This window comes from Lutjanus erythropterus, chromosome 4 (genome assembly GCF_056507025.1).
Source record: "Lutjanus erythropterus isolate fLutEry1 chromosome 4, fLutEry1.hap2, whole genome shotgun sequence".
NCBI classification, from domain to species: Eukaryota; Metazoa; Chordata; class Actinopteri; order Lutjaniformes; family Lutjanidae; genus Lutjanus; species Lutjanus erythropterus.
Genome location: NC_139320.1, coordinates 33136378 through 33152404, shown reverse-complemented (window position 1 = coordinate 33152404; position 16027 = coordinate 33136378). Strand labels below are relative to the sequence as shown.

The 16027-nt window shown below is 39.3% G+C and overlaps 1 protein-coding gene across 3 annotated transcripts in view; it reads right to left on the bottom strand.

The window, feature by feature from the left end:
* Positions 1 to 3096: 3096 nt before the first annotated feature.
* ece2b (endothelin converting enzyme 2b) overlaps positions 3097 to 16027 on the bottom strand; it is a 34366-nt gene continuing 21435 nt past the window's right edge. Inside the window, exons 9-19 of one of the 3 annotated variants that reach the window (XM_084717695.1) lie at positions 13409 to 13551; positions 12804 to 12918; positions 10769 to 10879; positions 10560 to 10658; positions 10244 to 10321; positions 10007 to 10110; positions 7928 to 8038; positions 7498 to 7565; positions 5934 to 6124; positions 5698 to 5793; positions 3097 to 4790 (exon numbers count right to left, since the gene is read on the bottom strand). In XM_084717695.1, coding sequence (XP_084573821.1) covers positions 4614 to 4790; positions 5698 to 5793; positions 5934 to 6124; positions 7498 to 7565; positions 7928 to 8038; positions 10007 to 10110; positions 10244 to 10321; positions 10560 to 10658; positions 10769 to 10879; positions 12804 to 12918; positions 13409 to 13551 — 1293 coding nt within the window. In that variant the 3' untranslated portion in view covers positions 3097 to 4613. Of the gene's footprint in view, positions 4791 to 5697; positions 5794 to 5933; positions 6125 to 6627; positions 6736 to 7497; positions 7566 to 7927; positions 8039 to 10006; positions 10111 to 10243; positions 10322 to 10559; positions 10659 to 10768; positions 10880 to 12803; positions 12919 to 13408; positions 13552 to 16027 lie in introns of those variants that run through there. The other 2 variants (XM_084717696.1, XM_084717698.1) reach the window with 2 other exon arrangements.

Genomic DNA, 16027 nt, shown 5'->3' with positions numbered 1-16027 from the left:
TGTTATGTCCCCTTACAAAAGTATCAAGTACTGGAAATAAAAGTACTCATTATTCATTCATTTAACGTTACAGCTCATAAATGTGAAGCTTAATGCCTTTAAAGACTGCTGGGTAAATTAATCTGTAAAAAAAAAACAAAAAAAACCCAAATATATTTTTAAATTGATTATATCTTTAATAATATGAATCTGCAAAGAAACTAACTTTATCAAATAAATGTAGTGGAGTAAAAGTACAATATTTGCCTCTGAGATTTAGTGGAGAAGTAATATCAATCAGCTGAAAAGTTGAATTAAACTACGAGAACCTCAAATTTAAGCGCAATATTGAGTAAATATGCTTAGTTATATTCGACTACTTCTCAGTGTTGATCAGGGAGATCACCATGGCAACTGACTGACTGATGGTGCAAGTTAAGAGAGTTAACATCAACAGTCCGGACTACTGAATACATATTAAAAAAAATAAAGATATGCTTGGAAATCTGCTCGATTTGAGATGTTTCTTTCTTTAAATTATTTGTAAGCTATAAATAATCATGCTGTTGAATTAATTATTTATTTTAAAGTCCATAATGCTTTCTAAAATCTTGAAAATAATTACTAAAAATATTTTAAGTTAAAAAAAATATTTTGGTACTGTGTAATTTGTGTGAAATTTGTGTGTTCATAGATTCTGTTCTTACCTTAGAACAAATCCCACTTATATATATACGGATAAGTACTTTTATTTTTTAAACACATTTCACTAATAAAACTTCTGTATTTTTACTACAATACTACTTTTAAATGCAGGACTTTTACATGTAATTGATTATTTTTATCTTTACTGTAAAGCAGACGTGTTACAAGTGTGTGTAGATAATCAGAGCAGGACTGAGGGTATTATTATGTTCAGTGTTTATTATGTTTCTGTAGATCTGCATCTCCATCCAACAGCAGTTTGTTATGCAGCTCTCTGATTGGACGAGCAGAGCAACAACGCCCCCTTCAGGACACAGACAGTTTTCAACAAGCTGAGTTTATTCTACATCAGATCTACTGTCGTCTACTGTAACACACAGACTATTACACAGCAAGACCCCCGACACACACACACACACACACACACACACACACACTTATACCTCTATACTTGTGAGGACTCACTGACATGAACAGCCCTTTTAAGTCGTGTCCCCACAAGGCAAAGACGTCCTCAAAACGGTGGTTTAAAACAGGTCCTCACAAAGATAGACGTACAACACACAGACACACATACACACAGAAACAGAAACGTCTTTGGCAGGAAGCAGCTTCTTCTTCTGCTGAACAAACCACCACACACACACACACACACACACAGGAGCTGCACAGGATTGGACGGTGATGTCATCATGACAGTGATGTCATCCGGAGGTGAAGCAAACACAAACACACACACACACACACACACACACACACACACACACACACACACACACACAGTCACCCACACATTAGACAGAATACAGTGCGCAGTGTATCAAGTGAGCAGGCTGACAGCTCCACCTGCTGTCAGAGTTAGGGCCCTGCACTGAACAGCAACACTAAGGGATTATGGGTAATGAAGTTGAGGTAACATCTTTAAACTAAACTATTGTTCATTTTAAAAGCTGATGGGTTAATCTGTGATGTAACTGAAACACTTTTACACTGCGTGAAACTCTTTAAGAATAGAATCTTTATTTTTACATAATATTATATGTTATGTACTTTATTTCTTCAATATTTTAATCATTTTTCTTCATATAATATTTTCATTTCTGGTCCAGTTTTGTTCTCTCAAGGCTCAAACAACAGAGGGAGTCGTGTGTTGTTCATAGTCTGAATTTATAAAACCGCTAAAAGTAATGTTTTGGGACTTCAGTGAAAAAAAAAGAAAATAAATAAATTGTTTTTGTCTCAGACTTCCGAATAAAAGTATTTGATTTATTAACTTTTTACTCAGTATGACTCACTGCACAGGAGGAAACCAGAACCTGTCGATTCCCTGCACTTATTTTTGTCCCTGAACGCCCCATGGTCGTTTTAGTTTCTGAACACTCTGGGGTCATTTTAGTTCTTGAACACCCCACTTTTGTTTTAGTTCCTGAATGCTTGACGCTTGTTTTAGTTTCTAAACGCCCCATTGCAGTTATAGTTCTTGAATACCCCATGTTTGTTTTAGTTCTTGAACGCTTCATGTTTACATAACTTCCCATAAACATTTTAGTTTTTGAATGTCCTATGGTCATTTCAGTTCTTGTACGTGCCACACTTGTTTTAGTCTGTGAACACCCCATGTTCATTACAGCTCACGAGTGCTTCACGCTCGCTTTTCTTCCTGAATGCCCCACACTTGTTTAAGTTCCTAAACACCCCATGGTCGTTTTAGTCACTTAACACTCCATGTTCATTTTAATTCCTGAATGCCCTATGTTCCTGAACACCTCATGATCATTTTAGTTCTCAAATGTTCCATGCTCCCAAAAGCCTGGCGCTCCTTTTAAATTCATGAACATCCTACACTCGTTTTAGTCCCTGAACACCCCACAGCTGTCATATCATGTCATGTGACCTCAGAACAGACAGTGTTCTATGTTGTTGAGACATGTGAGACGAATCTGTGACTTCGCTGTAAAAATTAAAGACCGACTTGATCTGATGTCTGACGAGACTTCAGGGTCATCAGTTCATGTCAGACATCAGAGCGTTTCCTCTTTTTAAGGCGTCCATTTTTGAACTTTAAGGCAAATGTTCCAACGTTACTTTAATGATAAATTCTAATCTTTAAGGCGATTGTTTTTTTTTCCTCACTGCTGAAGCCACTGATGTCAATGAACTTTAATTGAACACTGAAATCTGCAGGTCTCTATGGCTGTAATCGGTTACCATGACAACACCAGCATGGCAGTTAGTGGTTACGGACAGCTGACATGTAGAGTGGTTTAACAACTGACTAAGCAACACCTTTTGCAGTGTGCGTCGTCATTAAGGATAGTTATGGTCATAATGAACAGATAAATGAATGAGTATGTGATTAAAAAAAACCAAAACAAACAAACAAACAAACAAAAAACCTGATTAAAGACAGAAGTTGAGCGATGGTTTTAATGCCATGTAGTAATTTTTTAACAGAGTTTAAATCAATAATTAACCCAAAATTTGAAGTGAAACCCTTAATTTGCACAGAAATGTCAAAATTAAGGTCTTTTTAAGGTACAACTTAAGGTGCACATTATGACCCTAAATGCTTTTTTTAAACTTTAAAACCCCCTTGCAATTAAGGTATTTTAATAACAATTTAAGGGGATAATTAATGCATAATTTAATACATTTTAATAACAGCCAGACAGCTGACTTAGATGAAGGTGTAACTTGTGTTTTCAGGGTTAACTTAGGGATTTTAAGGTATTTTTTGTCTATATTTTGAATTCTTAAGGCGTTTCCCAAAATTTTTAAGGCAACCTTTCAAATTCATGTTTAGAATAATTCTAATTCTTAAGCTATTTTAAGAGAGGCTGTATTTCCGTTACCATGACAACACCAGCAGCATGATGGTTAGTGGTTACAGAGGGTTGACATGTCGAGTGGTTTACAGTTTGACAACTGAACATCAACATATTTCACTCTTTTAAACTGATGTTATTAAGGTCATTTTAATGGGATTATATATCAGATTATGTGCGTGGTGTAAGAACATATTTAAGGGATAAAAATGAGCCTTTAAAATGTAACAAATAACTAGAGAGCAACGTTAATTAATTTATACCTTAAAATGGCTTCAATTATAAAGAGAATTCTTGATATTTTGTCAATTTTCAGGTCTTCTTACCCCTTAAAATTACTAAACCATGCAAATAATCAATAAAAAACAAATTAAAATTTCAATTTATTGATTAATTAACCCTACATCTGGGTAGAAATTTGCACCCTGAAAGCTCCTTAATCAAAGAATTCATCTGACGACAGCTTCCTCTGAGTGACATGGCCATGACTGATGATGTAATAATTTTGTATGAAGTCATCACAGTGATGTCATCAGATAGAGAGAGAGAGTTACACGGCTCTTTCATACAACACACACACACACACACATACAAACCAAAGCCCATTAATAATAATAATAACAATAATAATAATAATAATGATCAATAACGGTGATAAAGCAGAAATCAGCAACATCGTCCCATGTGGCTTCATCATCACCATCATCTTCATCATCGTCATCAATCCTTCGTGTCTCTGTGTGAAGTCCACTGAGTCCATTTAGCTTCCAGACAGAAGTCCATCTGATCGTCTCTAATTAATAGATTTATATTAACTGTATGAAACACCTGTGACGCCCCTAACGAACACCTGATCACCTCCTAATGAACACTTGATCACCTCCTGATAAGCTGCTGATAATTAACAGGCTGAAGTCCTCTAATTAAGACACTAATCAGCCGGTTAATTAAGAAACTCACCTGTCAATTAACGATCTGACTTGTTAAACTAAATATTTTTTGCTGTCTAACAGACAAGTTTCCTAACTAACATAGCGAGCTGTTAATTAACGGACTGACCTAATTAACCCCGCCCCCCTCTGACCCTGGTCCTCTTCGGTCTGTCTACCAGACCTCGCAGCGCGTCCCCGTGTTCATGGGCGTCCCCACAGGGCAGTTGAAGTGGCGGCTGAAGTCGGGGGAGTTGGCGAGTGTGCCGATGACTCTGTATCGTGGTGGGCTATGGGGGTCAGTCACCAGGCCCTCGTGAGCACTCTCTGGTGTTCGGACTGAACACCACACCTGGAAAAAAACCCACAAAGTTTGACACGGTGTTCATGTTAGGGAGTTACAGTTTCCAACAGCTAAAGTAACTCAGCTTGGAAAATAGTGATAAAGGGCACCGAATGCGATGAATTTTACATCTTACATGGATGCCACCAGAGCGCCACCAAAAACAAAAGTTTAGAATTTTATTCACAAATTTTGGGGAAACTGGATCATATTTAATGTTTTTTCCTCTGATGTCCTCCGGCTGCTCTGCCTCACCTATCAGTGATATACAGAGTTTCCTGATTCCCAAGTTTTCTGTTAACTTGTTGTGAACAGTAACTTTATCAGCTAACTACTGCTAACTGCAGCTGCCATTAGCTAGTTAGCTTAGTTAGCCATGCAGATATTAATTGTAAAGGCTTTTCACACTGCACTTAGCCCCAGGCTAAGAGAGCTGTTAGTCCCTGGCTAGGCTTTAACACTGGCACAATCCTGGTACATTCCAGAGTGGGCTAACCCCAACTTTAGCCTAGGGCTAGCTGGCCCTGCTTCAGAGCAGGGTCAGTACTGAGTTTGTGGGGTTATCCCCTGAAAATTGACTAAATCCAGAGCTAAAAGTGCTGTACCAACATACATGTAACCCAGGGCTAGTAGAAGTTCAGTGTGAATCATATAGCCCTGTGCTTAGCGTAACACCCTGACTTAGTAAAAAGTGTGTGAAAAGGAGCTAAGTTATTCTAGGGTAAATGCTTAGGAATATACCGTGTGAAAAGCCCTTTATTAGCTTCTATAGTAGAGGTGTAAACACCGATTCTGCCCCCATGACATAACATCAGGACGAACAGGACGTCATGAATAGAAACAGAAGTGGCCCGAGTAAAGAACTTTGCGGGATGCCGTTCTGTTGAACTGTTACCGTTTGACAGCATTGTCTCACCTGAGCAAATCCCACAAAGAAGAGCTGATCATTGGTCAGGTTGACAGCAGGAAGTCTCTTCTCCTCTCCGTTTCTCTGGACATACGATCGATAGGCCTGAAGAGAAAAACATGGATTTAGTCAAGCTTTTGTAAGAAACATTGGATATGATGTGGAGTTTGGTTCAGAATGCCTCAGAATAATGAAGCTCAGAACAGAATATTTGATTTGTTTTGATATAACATGTTCATACTAACATGGTAGGCAGCCTTCAGTCCTCCGTTGTCAGCGATGTTTTCTCCGAGTGTCTGTTTCCCATTGACGTGTTCTCCATTAACAAGGTAGCGACTGTACTGATCCACCATGCACTCTGTTCTCTGACGGAACGCCTCCACTGACGAGTTCTGCCACCACGGCCTCAAGTTTCCTTCTTTATCGTACTCGCGACCTGATGACAGGAGTTCACTGTTTAGAGTTTCACTCACTTCTCTCTCATGATATTCTATTACTGTGACTTCTAAACGGTGCAAATGCATATCAACATCATCAACAAGAGACAAATATGACAAACTATATATATTTAATATTCACTGTTCAAAGTCTGGGTAGGAACCTCCCAAACTGATTTTGTTTGAGGTGCTCTTACAAACCGAAAACTCCAAGGCACTCTCTTTTAAAACAATTAAAATGCTGTTATTGTCATGGCATGGTTGTTTTTGAACTTAAAACTAAAACTAAAACATTTTGGCATTCAGCCTTCATTGTGAAAAAGACCGCCTTGGAGTTTTTGTGACTTTTTTTTGTATCCATAGTTCACTGTTTAGAGTGAAAGAAGATGGCAGAAACCAGGGCAGAATTTTTCAAAACTGAAATGTTTCAGCATTTCTACACAGCACAAAAATCATTTTGAGCAGCATCTCAAAAAACAATGCTGAAGATCAAACTAACCACCTTACAATGCTCTGGTACGCTGGGATCCTGATGAATTTGCAAGCTTCTCTTTTATTCGCTCTAGCAGATATGTCTGGCCCTCCTCCCGTTCAGATAGATTTCCACAGACTGCACAGAAGAGTGAAATCTTATTGGCTGTTGAGGCATTTTGTAAACTAACCAAGACAGCTGTTGCTGGTATGGAACTTTTTCTGCTGAATCAGCTATCTTGTCAAATTTCTCTCTAAATGAAGAACAAACAACTGCACTTAAAGATTTTGTTGATGTGCTTCCTTCAGGATTTGTTTAATTTACCAACTACCCTACGTCATATGTTTCCTTGTTCTGATCAAGTGTTTGTCTATCCAGTTGTGTCCAGACACAGTTTGGTCTGTACCCGTTAACACCCCTTGGATGTTAAAAATGAACTGAGAAGTTTTAAACAAACATGATAACGTCCTTCCAGTAACTTCCCTGACAGTTTTTCTACCAAAGACCAAGACATATCAGAGAGAGTTACTGAACTCCATTCCTCTCTACAGTTAACTTGTCACCATAACTTCCTTGTAAATGTCAGAATGACTGGCTGCATGTTGTGGAGGTCAGTTTATTTGGGGTCTAATTTAAAATCAAACCGACCACGTAGGGACACTTTAAACATCCTAATCACCACCCAAGAAGTCAAGTTTTATAATTAAAACAGATCCTAACAAAAGGGTTTGCTGTAAACTTTTCCTGTAAACACAAGGAACTACAGTATCATGATGGATGGACTGTGTTCCTGCATAAATCCTCACTTTTACCTCCTCAGAGTGTAGTGAATGCATCATCACCACCAGCAGGAAGTGAGCATGTGACAGGAAGTAAAAAAGACCAGAGATCCAGACTCACCCTGATCGTCGAAGGCGTGTGTGAGCTCGTGACCCATCACCACCCCGATCCCTCCAAAGTTCAACGCCCTGAAAACACAAACACACACACACAAAATTTAAAAACGTTCTCAGAAGACCCAAAGAGTCCAGAAGCCAGACACTGACAGGCTTAAGGTCCTGCCAGCGCCCCCTACAGGCTGCAGCGTTCATTACAACAACATGTTTGCGGAGTCTGAACAGTAGAGGAGCTAAACATTCACTGGAGAGCAGGAACGAGCTCAGGAAGTTTCAATACAGTCAATCAAAACAATGGACTCAACTACACAAATTAACGATCTTCTTATGTCAGGATGTCTAATGAATGTTGTTACAGGTGTAAGGAGTCCCTGACAGACAGGTGGACACAGACAGACAGACAGACAGACAGGTAGATGTAGAGGTAAACAGACTTGGGGTGGTCGTGGGCGTAGAAAGGAGCTTGTAGGATCCCGGCAGGGAAGACGATGCCGTTCTTAGTGGGCATGTAGTAGGCATTAACTGTAGGAGGAGTCATACTCCATCTGGAGGAGGAGAGGAGGAGACAAGGAGAGGAGAGGGGGCAAAGGAGACAAGGAGAGGAGAGGAGTTATTCTGTGGTCCTACCAGTGCATCAACAAGCCCAGGGGTCGCATTCACAAGTATCTACAAAATGTCTCAAACAGATCCAGCTCAGAGTTTCACTGAGGAGCTGCTGAGGCTGTCTGCAGGTCCTCACACTCAGCCAAAAACTGCTTCACTCACATAACATGGACTTAATACATGTTTCTGGACATTTGAGACTATTGATTGTCCTCTTTCACCTCCATCCAAACACAACCACACTGTGTTTTTGGGCTTCACGTTCTGCAGCAGGCTCAGTATCTCAGAGTTTTCCTGTTGGCTGTTGACCCATCAATGGGAAAAAAATAATTTAATCAAACAGCTTTTCTAGACTTTCTAGATGTTGCTGGACCAAATGAATCAACTTCTGATGATAAAAAGGTCTCATACAGCGAATGGTAGAAGACTACAGAGGACAGAATACATCTGATAAACAAAGGAGCAAGAGAAGGAATCAGGACCGAAGTCATCTCTATAAACGGACACCTAAATATGAGCACAGAATCTGTAGGGAAGATTTTGGGAGTTTTTGTTTGTACTCTGAGTAGCACTGATCTGTCCAGGCTTTGGTTACATGCAGTCTGTGTGGAAAACAAAGGAGACGGGATTCATCAGCCAAAATTCCTTCTTCTTTGAACAATCAGCTTTTTTCTCTGGTGATGATTTTGTTTTCTAATAGTTTGGGCCAGACATATTCTTTCCTGTTAAAAGTTTTGTTTTTTGAGTTTTTCCTGACTCAATCCAGGTTCTAAGGTTGTGTTTCCCCAAACTATTTTTCTGGGGACTTTTTTAAGAATTACAAACTACCACGACCCAAACCACATCAATATATCAATAAAATTCAGTTCATTTGTGCATAAATGACCGTTCCTTTCCATTTTTACCCAGCATCACCTTATATTATCTTGACACATGCAAATACACATGATAAATATTTTATAAATGAGAAATAAATGTATTTAGGCTGAGTTAACAGGTCATCTTTTTGTTTTCATTTCCTCTCATCAAGAAGACAAATCAAAAAAAAAAAAAAAAAAAAAAAGTTGAGACAACTCCAAAAATTCATGGCAACGCACTGCAATAGATTTGAGTTTTGAGGCAAACTCAAACTCACAAGTTTTGTAGCAAACTAAAAAAAAAGATTTGAAAACTCAAAAGAAAAATATATTCAAAAAATTGTTCCTAGGGAGCTGTGAAACTTTTTTGTCATTATTTGGGTGCTTAAAAATTTAACAGTTTTATTTGAAAATATTAAAATATTAACCATTATACATTTTAACTTCCAGTTTACTCAATAATTTTACACTTCATTTTTTTGTGGGGCTTCTAAAAGTCAAAGATTCAAGTCTAATGCAGAAAAGTAAGGTGAGTGAGTTGGACTGAAAGTTTTTTGTTTTTAAAGAGTAAGACATTTTATCCTACTTCATAAAGGAGACATAATCAGTGCATTTAGGCAGAAGCTACAGGTTCTTGTTTTACTCAGTAGACCAATATACACATTTTATAGCTTTTGAAAATAAATCCTTTTTTAAAAGAAATAAAAATCTTTTAAAATAAATAAAATTTAACTTGATAATTGTCAACTAAATATCTGAAACATTACCTGTTGCCCCCAGAGATTAAATTATTAGCATTAAAAAGATGATGGACTCCCAGGTTGGGATTCAAGCAATTCCAGTTAAATACACAGATTTTGGGACGTATTTTTCATACTTTTTCACTTAATGAATAATCTTTAATAATTAATCATTCAAACGATTTGTGTTTGCAGGCCTGGCTGTGATTTGTTGCTGAGGTTGATTCCTGACTGAAACGGGTCTCAGTCTGAAGTGTCATGAATATGACACCTGAGTTGATGTGTGTGTGTTGGTGTGTGTTACTGGTCTTACTGGTCTTTGTTGGGAGTCTTCCTCAGCTGGTCGGCCATCACTCTGGATGAGAAGTTGTAGAAGTTCAACATGTTCTGGAAGAAGCTGTCGTCTGACACTTCATACTGAAACACAAAACACAGTCGCTCATTACACATGTTTGACAGCAGGGGGCGGCAGAGCTCCACCTTGTCCACCTGTCTCCCTGCTCCACCTGTCTGCAGGTGACTGAATGATGGACAGACAGCTGTCACTCACCCCGTCATAAACATCGTCCAGCTCTTTGGGGTCCAGGATGAATTCTGGGAAACCGATCATATCGTAGATTGCATCTGCCTGACGAGGGACAAACAGAAACAGTTAGACCAATCAGCAGCTTTAACTCTACCTGTCTGTCCATCTGTCTGCCCAACTGTCTGTCCACCTTGTCTCTGGCAGCCTGTCTGTCCACTTGTCTGTCCACCTTGTCTTTGGTAGCCTGTCTGTCCACCTGTCTGCCCACCTGTCTGTCCATCTGTCTTCTGACCTGTCTGTGCACCTATCTGTCCACCTGTCTGTCCGTCTGGCTGTGTACCTTGTCTTTGGCAGCCTGTCTCGTGTGATCGTCCATCCAGCTGAGTCTGTCCAGAGCTTCTTTAAACGCCGAGCGGATCTCGTTGATCATCTCCTCGGCCTGAGAGACACAAGGACGGGTGATGAGACAGACCTGTATCAGATCCAGGACCATCTGTCCCTGCTGTAGGAACCAGATTAAGATCTTTCAGGTGTGAACGTGTGACTCACGATCTCTTTGCTGTGTTTGTCGAAGGTCGCCTTGACGAAGAGCGCTCCCAGAGCGAAGCCCAGAGTGTCGTCAGTGTTCCCGATACACGTCTGCCAGCGGGGGGTGCAGGACTGCAACAAACCACAACCAGTTACAACCAGCTACAACCAGTTAATAACCAGTTACAACCAGTTAATAACCAGTTGCAGCCACACGGTGCCAGTTACAGACAGGTCCAGGTAGAAACAGTAACAGGTAGTAGCAGAGTACACAGAATCAATCAACCCTTCTTAAATCCCACCTCTTTTGTTCCGTCCTCCAATGACATTTGAGGAAGCTTGGTACCTGGCAGAACTTTGGTCAGCTTCCTACATTCCTGTGTCCTGTACTAAGACATGCTGTGTGCTCAGCACTCTCACTCTTAAGCTAGCTAATGTTAGCAAAACCATTATAGAACAGTTCTTAAGTGAATGTGTGAAGTGAGCATCCTAACTTAACAAAATCTTAAATAAAGTCTCCTAACTTAAGGACAACTGCTAGACTGTCCTAATATTGACTTTTACACCTGTTGTAGTAGCTAACTACCTAAGAGCAGTGTTTACCAACAGTGGCTAAAGAAATGTTTGCTAACATTACATAATGTTAGTGTTTGCTAATAGCAGCTAACAAGTGTTAACTAACAGTATCTAATGTTAATGTTAGTGTACTTGTTAGCTAAACTCTACGGCTGCTTTTTTCTTAGCCTACTCTCTTTCTTTCTTCTCAGTTAGTGTTGCTGTAGCCTAAATTTCTCACACTTTTAGATTTCTCTACAGATGTTATCAGCACCTGTGTATGTTTCACTTTAAAAAGACAATGATTGCAAAGTTATTTAGCTCGGTGAGATGAGAAAGTAGCTTTGGTTGCTAATTAACTGACATAAAAGTTGATAATCAATGTTGTTTTTAGGATTTCCAAACCTGAGATAAGATGGGATGAAAAAAGACAGGATTCCTAAAGTTAGTTAGGATTTGCTTCTGTAATAATAAACTCAGAAAAGTCCTCCTTTACACTCTTAATGTCTTAACTAAAGACCTGAGTTAGGAAGTTTGTGTATTTGTGGCCTCTTGTGTCTCATTTAATGTTAACTTCTTTGGGTCCAAAACCAGTAAAAGCCAGCCAGAGCCAGTCACAACCAGTCAGGCGGAGATACTTGCAGAACAATTGGAACCAGTAACAGGCAGCAGAAAAGAGTTTCTAATGGCTCATTTATTTGCTTTTCAGCCACAACAGCAACAGCCAGTTACTGGAACCAATGTGGAACCAGTTAGAACTTAGATAGAATCAGTCAGAAGGAATGATAGACAGCAGAAACCAGTCCCACCACAGTACACCAGCGCAGACCAGACTTCCAGAAGATCCAAAACCAGTAAAAACAGACACAAAAAACAATCACAGCCCAGTGGAAACCAAGTTCAGCCAAGAGGAAGAGGAAATTCAGACAGTTAGAACCAGTTAAAGTTCCATCAGCAGGACTGGAACCTCTGACAGGAGGAGTATTACCAACCGTAGTAACTGCAGTATCATTAGAAGTATTTATACCTGCTGTAGTAAAAGAAAAAACTGTATCAGCAGTAGTACGAGGACTAAGAGTAGTACTACATTGACAAAGGGAACAGTAGAAGTTAATGTAGTTTTAACAGTAGTACAATGCAAAAAAAAAGTTGAGAAAACTACATTTTGAAGCTTTGAATCAAAGTTAAACAAAGTTAAACTCAAAAAATTGAAAACTGAGGTTTAGAAACAAAAAAATGTATTTCAAAAATTGTTGAGTAAGTTCATTAACGTTCATTAAAGTAAAGATGGCAATACATTTTAATAATTTATGGTCTTGCAGATAATATTTTCAATTGCAACTATTTGATTTTCAAAAACCCAAACAATGACACAATTTTTGTTTTGTTTGTTTCTAAAACTAAAAAAAAACCAACTTCCACTTTTTTTTTTACAGTGTATTTGTAGTAGTTCTAGCAGTAGTATTTGTAGTAATAGTACTAGTATGTGTAGTAGAAGTACCTTCTTGGTTCCGTAGAGACTCTCGAGCAGTTTGTCTTGAGCGTTCTCGAAGCGTTGATCCAAACTGGCCACGCTCTTCTGAACCAACGTCCACATCATGTAGTTATTCAACAGACTGAAGAGACAAAGAGACAGACAGAAGTTATGACCATTGAGACAGGTTAGAGACGTGTGTGGACTGATACAGGACTTCAGTGAAACAGACGGACGGACCATTGAGACAGGTTAGAGACTTGTGTGGACTGATACAGGACTTCAGTGAGACAGACGGACAGACCATTGAGACAGGTTAGAGATGTGCGTGGACTGATACAGGACTTCAGTGAGACAGACGGATGGACAGACCATTGAGACAGGTTAGAGACGTGTGTGGACTGATACAGGACTTCAGTGAGACAGACGGACAAACCATTTAGACAGGTTAGAGACGTGCGTGGACTGATACAGGACTTCAGTGAGACAGACGGACGGACAGACCATTGAGACAGGTTAGAGACGTGCGTGGACTGATACAGGACTTCAGTGAGACAGACGGACAGACCATTGAGACAGGGTAGAGACGTGTGTGGACTGATGCAGTGAGACAGTCAGTGACGGTTTCTGACCTGCGGTCCGTCTTGTTGATGAGGTCGGACACCTGCTGCAGGTACTCTCTGGCGTACAGGACGACGGGCTCGGTGTCATTCAGCTCCAGAGGAGACAGAGAGGACGTCAGGTAGTCCAACCAGTCCACGGCCGGAGCCAGCAGCTGAAACACCAATGAAGAAGAGACATCAAAGACAGATGAACCAGAATGAAGTCTGATTTCAGCCCCTACAGGCTTCAGACAGGAGCTTCAGCTGGTCCACTCAACGCTCATCAGTTTTTTTTTCCCAAGGGAAAACCTAAGAAATAAATTTTAGAGATGCAACGATTAATTGTTGAATCAACTGTTAATCAATTATTAAATTAATCAGCAACTATTAAATAATAATAGATTAAAAAACATGTGTAAGTTCCTTACATGTGTAAGGAAGTTTTTTTTACAGAAAAACTGTAACCTGACAGACGAAACCGAGGGCAAAACGCTGCCCAGCACAGCTGCTCATTAAGATCAATGCTTTAGCCTCAATGTAATAACATCTGTAATAACATCTGTAATATAGTGTTATAACCGTTGCAGCTGGACAGTGAGAGGACAAAGTTTATGAGTAAAATCAAAGTGTCCCTCAGTCTGTCCCTCTGTCTGTCTCAGTAATCCTCAGTGTGGGAGCAGACTGCACCACCCGGGGGGGAGATGCTGAGATGAAAAACTAATCCCTGCTGTCTGCTTCAGCTTCAGAAAGTCAAAAACTGAAAAAGTGGAGACTCTGCTGCTTCTTCTTCTCTCCACAGACATCAGTCCAACATGTTTCAACATGTGAATGAAAGATAAGTGACAAAAGTTGTTCAACATAGACAAAATATGAAATGTTTTAGTTTAGTTTCAAAAAGATCCTTCGTTAAGACATCAAGACAGCTTTTAATGTTCTGAGAGATTCAAAAATGGAAAACTGTTGACTGGATGTGTTGGACTTTCATAAAGCCACAGCACAACGTACAAATACAAGACAGTTTAACCCAAGAAAAGAAAAAGAAAAGAGGTTTATCTTTTGTTTTTTTTTCCCCCAGCACAGTCACTTCAAAATAAATTACTTCAGTAGTTTTCACCCTGGACATATTTTTCCCATTTTAGTGACAGTTTGTGATGCAACAACATCATCATTGAGCTAAAGTTTGACATCATGTGATATTTATGTCAAGTTGAAATGAGAGATCAAACTGGAAAAGTGTCTGTTGTATGAAAGCCAAAGGTACAGCCAATCTCATTTTTTAAGGAAAAAATGTTAAAATTCTCTGATTTCAGCTTCTTAAATGTGAATATTTTCTGGTTTCTTTCCTCCTCTCTGACAGTAAAATGAATATCTTTGAGTTGTGGACAAAACGAGACATTTCAGGACGTCATCTTGGACTTTGATTAACATTTTCTGACATTTTGACATTTTCAGGTTTTCACATTTGGACCTATTTTTCAATTGTTTGTGAAATGATTAATTAATTAATCAATTAAATATTGTGAGCCATTTTTTACTCCTTTACTCCTCTCTGACAGTAAACTGAATATCTTTGGACATTTGAGGATGTCATCTTAGGTTTTGGGAAACACTTTTCACCATTTTCTGACATTTTAAAACAAACTACTAATCCAATAATCAAGAAAATCAAAATGAAAAATGATAAATAAAGTGTCGGGCAACATTACGAAAGGATCCCTACAGATACAGAGCTCTTTGTTAAAGAATAAGCTTATATATGCTTTTATTTTATCCACAAACAGACAGTTTATCATTCTCTTCAAAAACAAGACTCTATTTATAGATCAGTTAGTTTGTTTGTGTTATTGTGTGACTTACGCCATTTTAAAGCATTAAAAAAACGTAATTTCATCACCTGCAGATAGAGGGCGCTGTGAGCTGAACCATTGACCGAACAGCTGATGGAACAGCTGATGTTTCTTAATTTTACTGGACAAATGACTTCAAAACATGAATCATAATGAATCCAGAGGAGTGAGCTGACCTGTAGGGGGCGCTCTCCTCCACAGACACCTGACTGATGTCCCCGTAAACAATGATAATGACAAATCATGTCCACCTTTTCATAAATGAACTGAGGACAAAGACAAAAGGTCAACACGAACCTGCAGTGACATTTCATCTGAAGTCTCCTCCGTGTTCACATCAGCCATGTTTATATAATAACCTGTTATCTAACCTCTCTCTGCCACAGAGATGCAGGCACATAGCAACAGCTCGTGGCAACGGTTGCCATGGTGACCCCAGAAGCATCTGCAGCCCTGAAGGACAGAGAGCTGCAGCAGAGAGAGGGACTGCACTCAGCAACACAACATCAGAGCAGAGCTGCAGATATAATACACACATCTGTATCAGTGCTGCATCATCATTTTTAAAACTAACCATAACATTTAAAATGTGCATCTTTAAAAAACGGTGTGGAGGAAACAGAAACACTGCAGACACGTGAAAAGTAAGACGACATGAGGACAGTAATTTACAGGCTGTGGAGCAACACGTGATGGACGAAACTGTCTCATTTACAGCCGTCAGAGAAGACACATGACCACATGTGACAACACACAGTCACATGTCTGTCCACAGATCAGACATGTTCAAGTTCACTGGTGA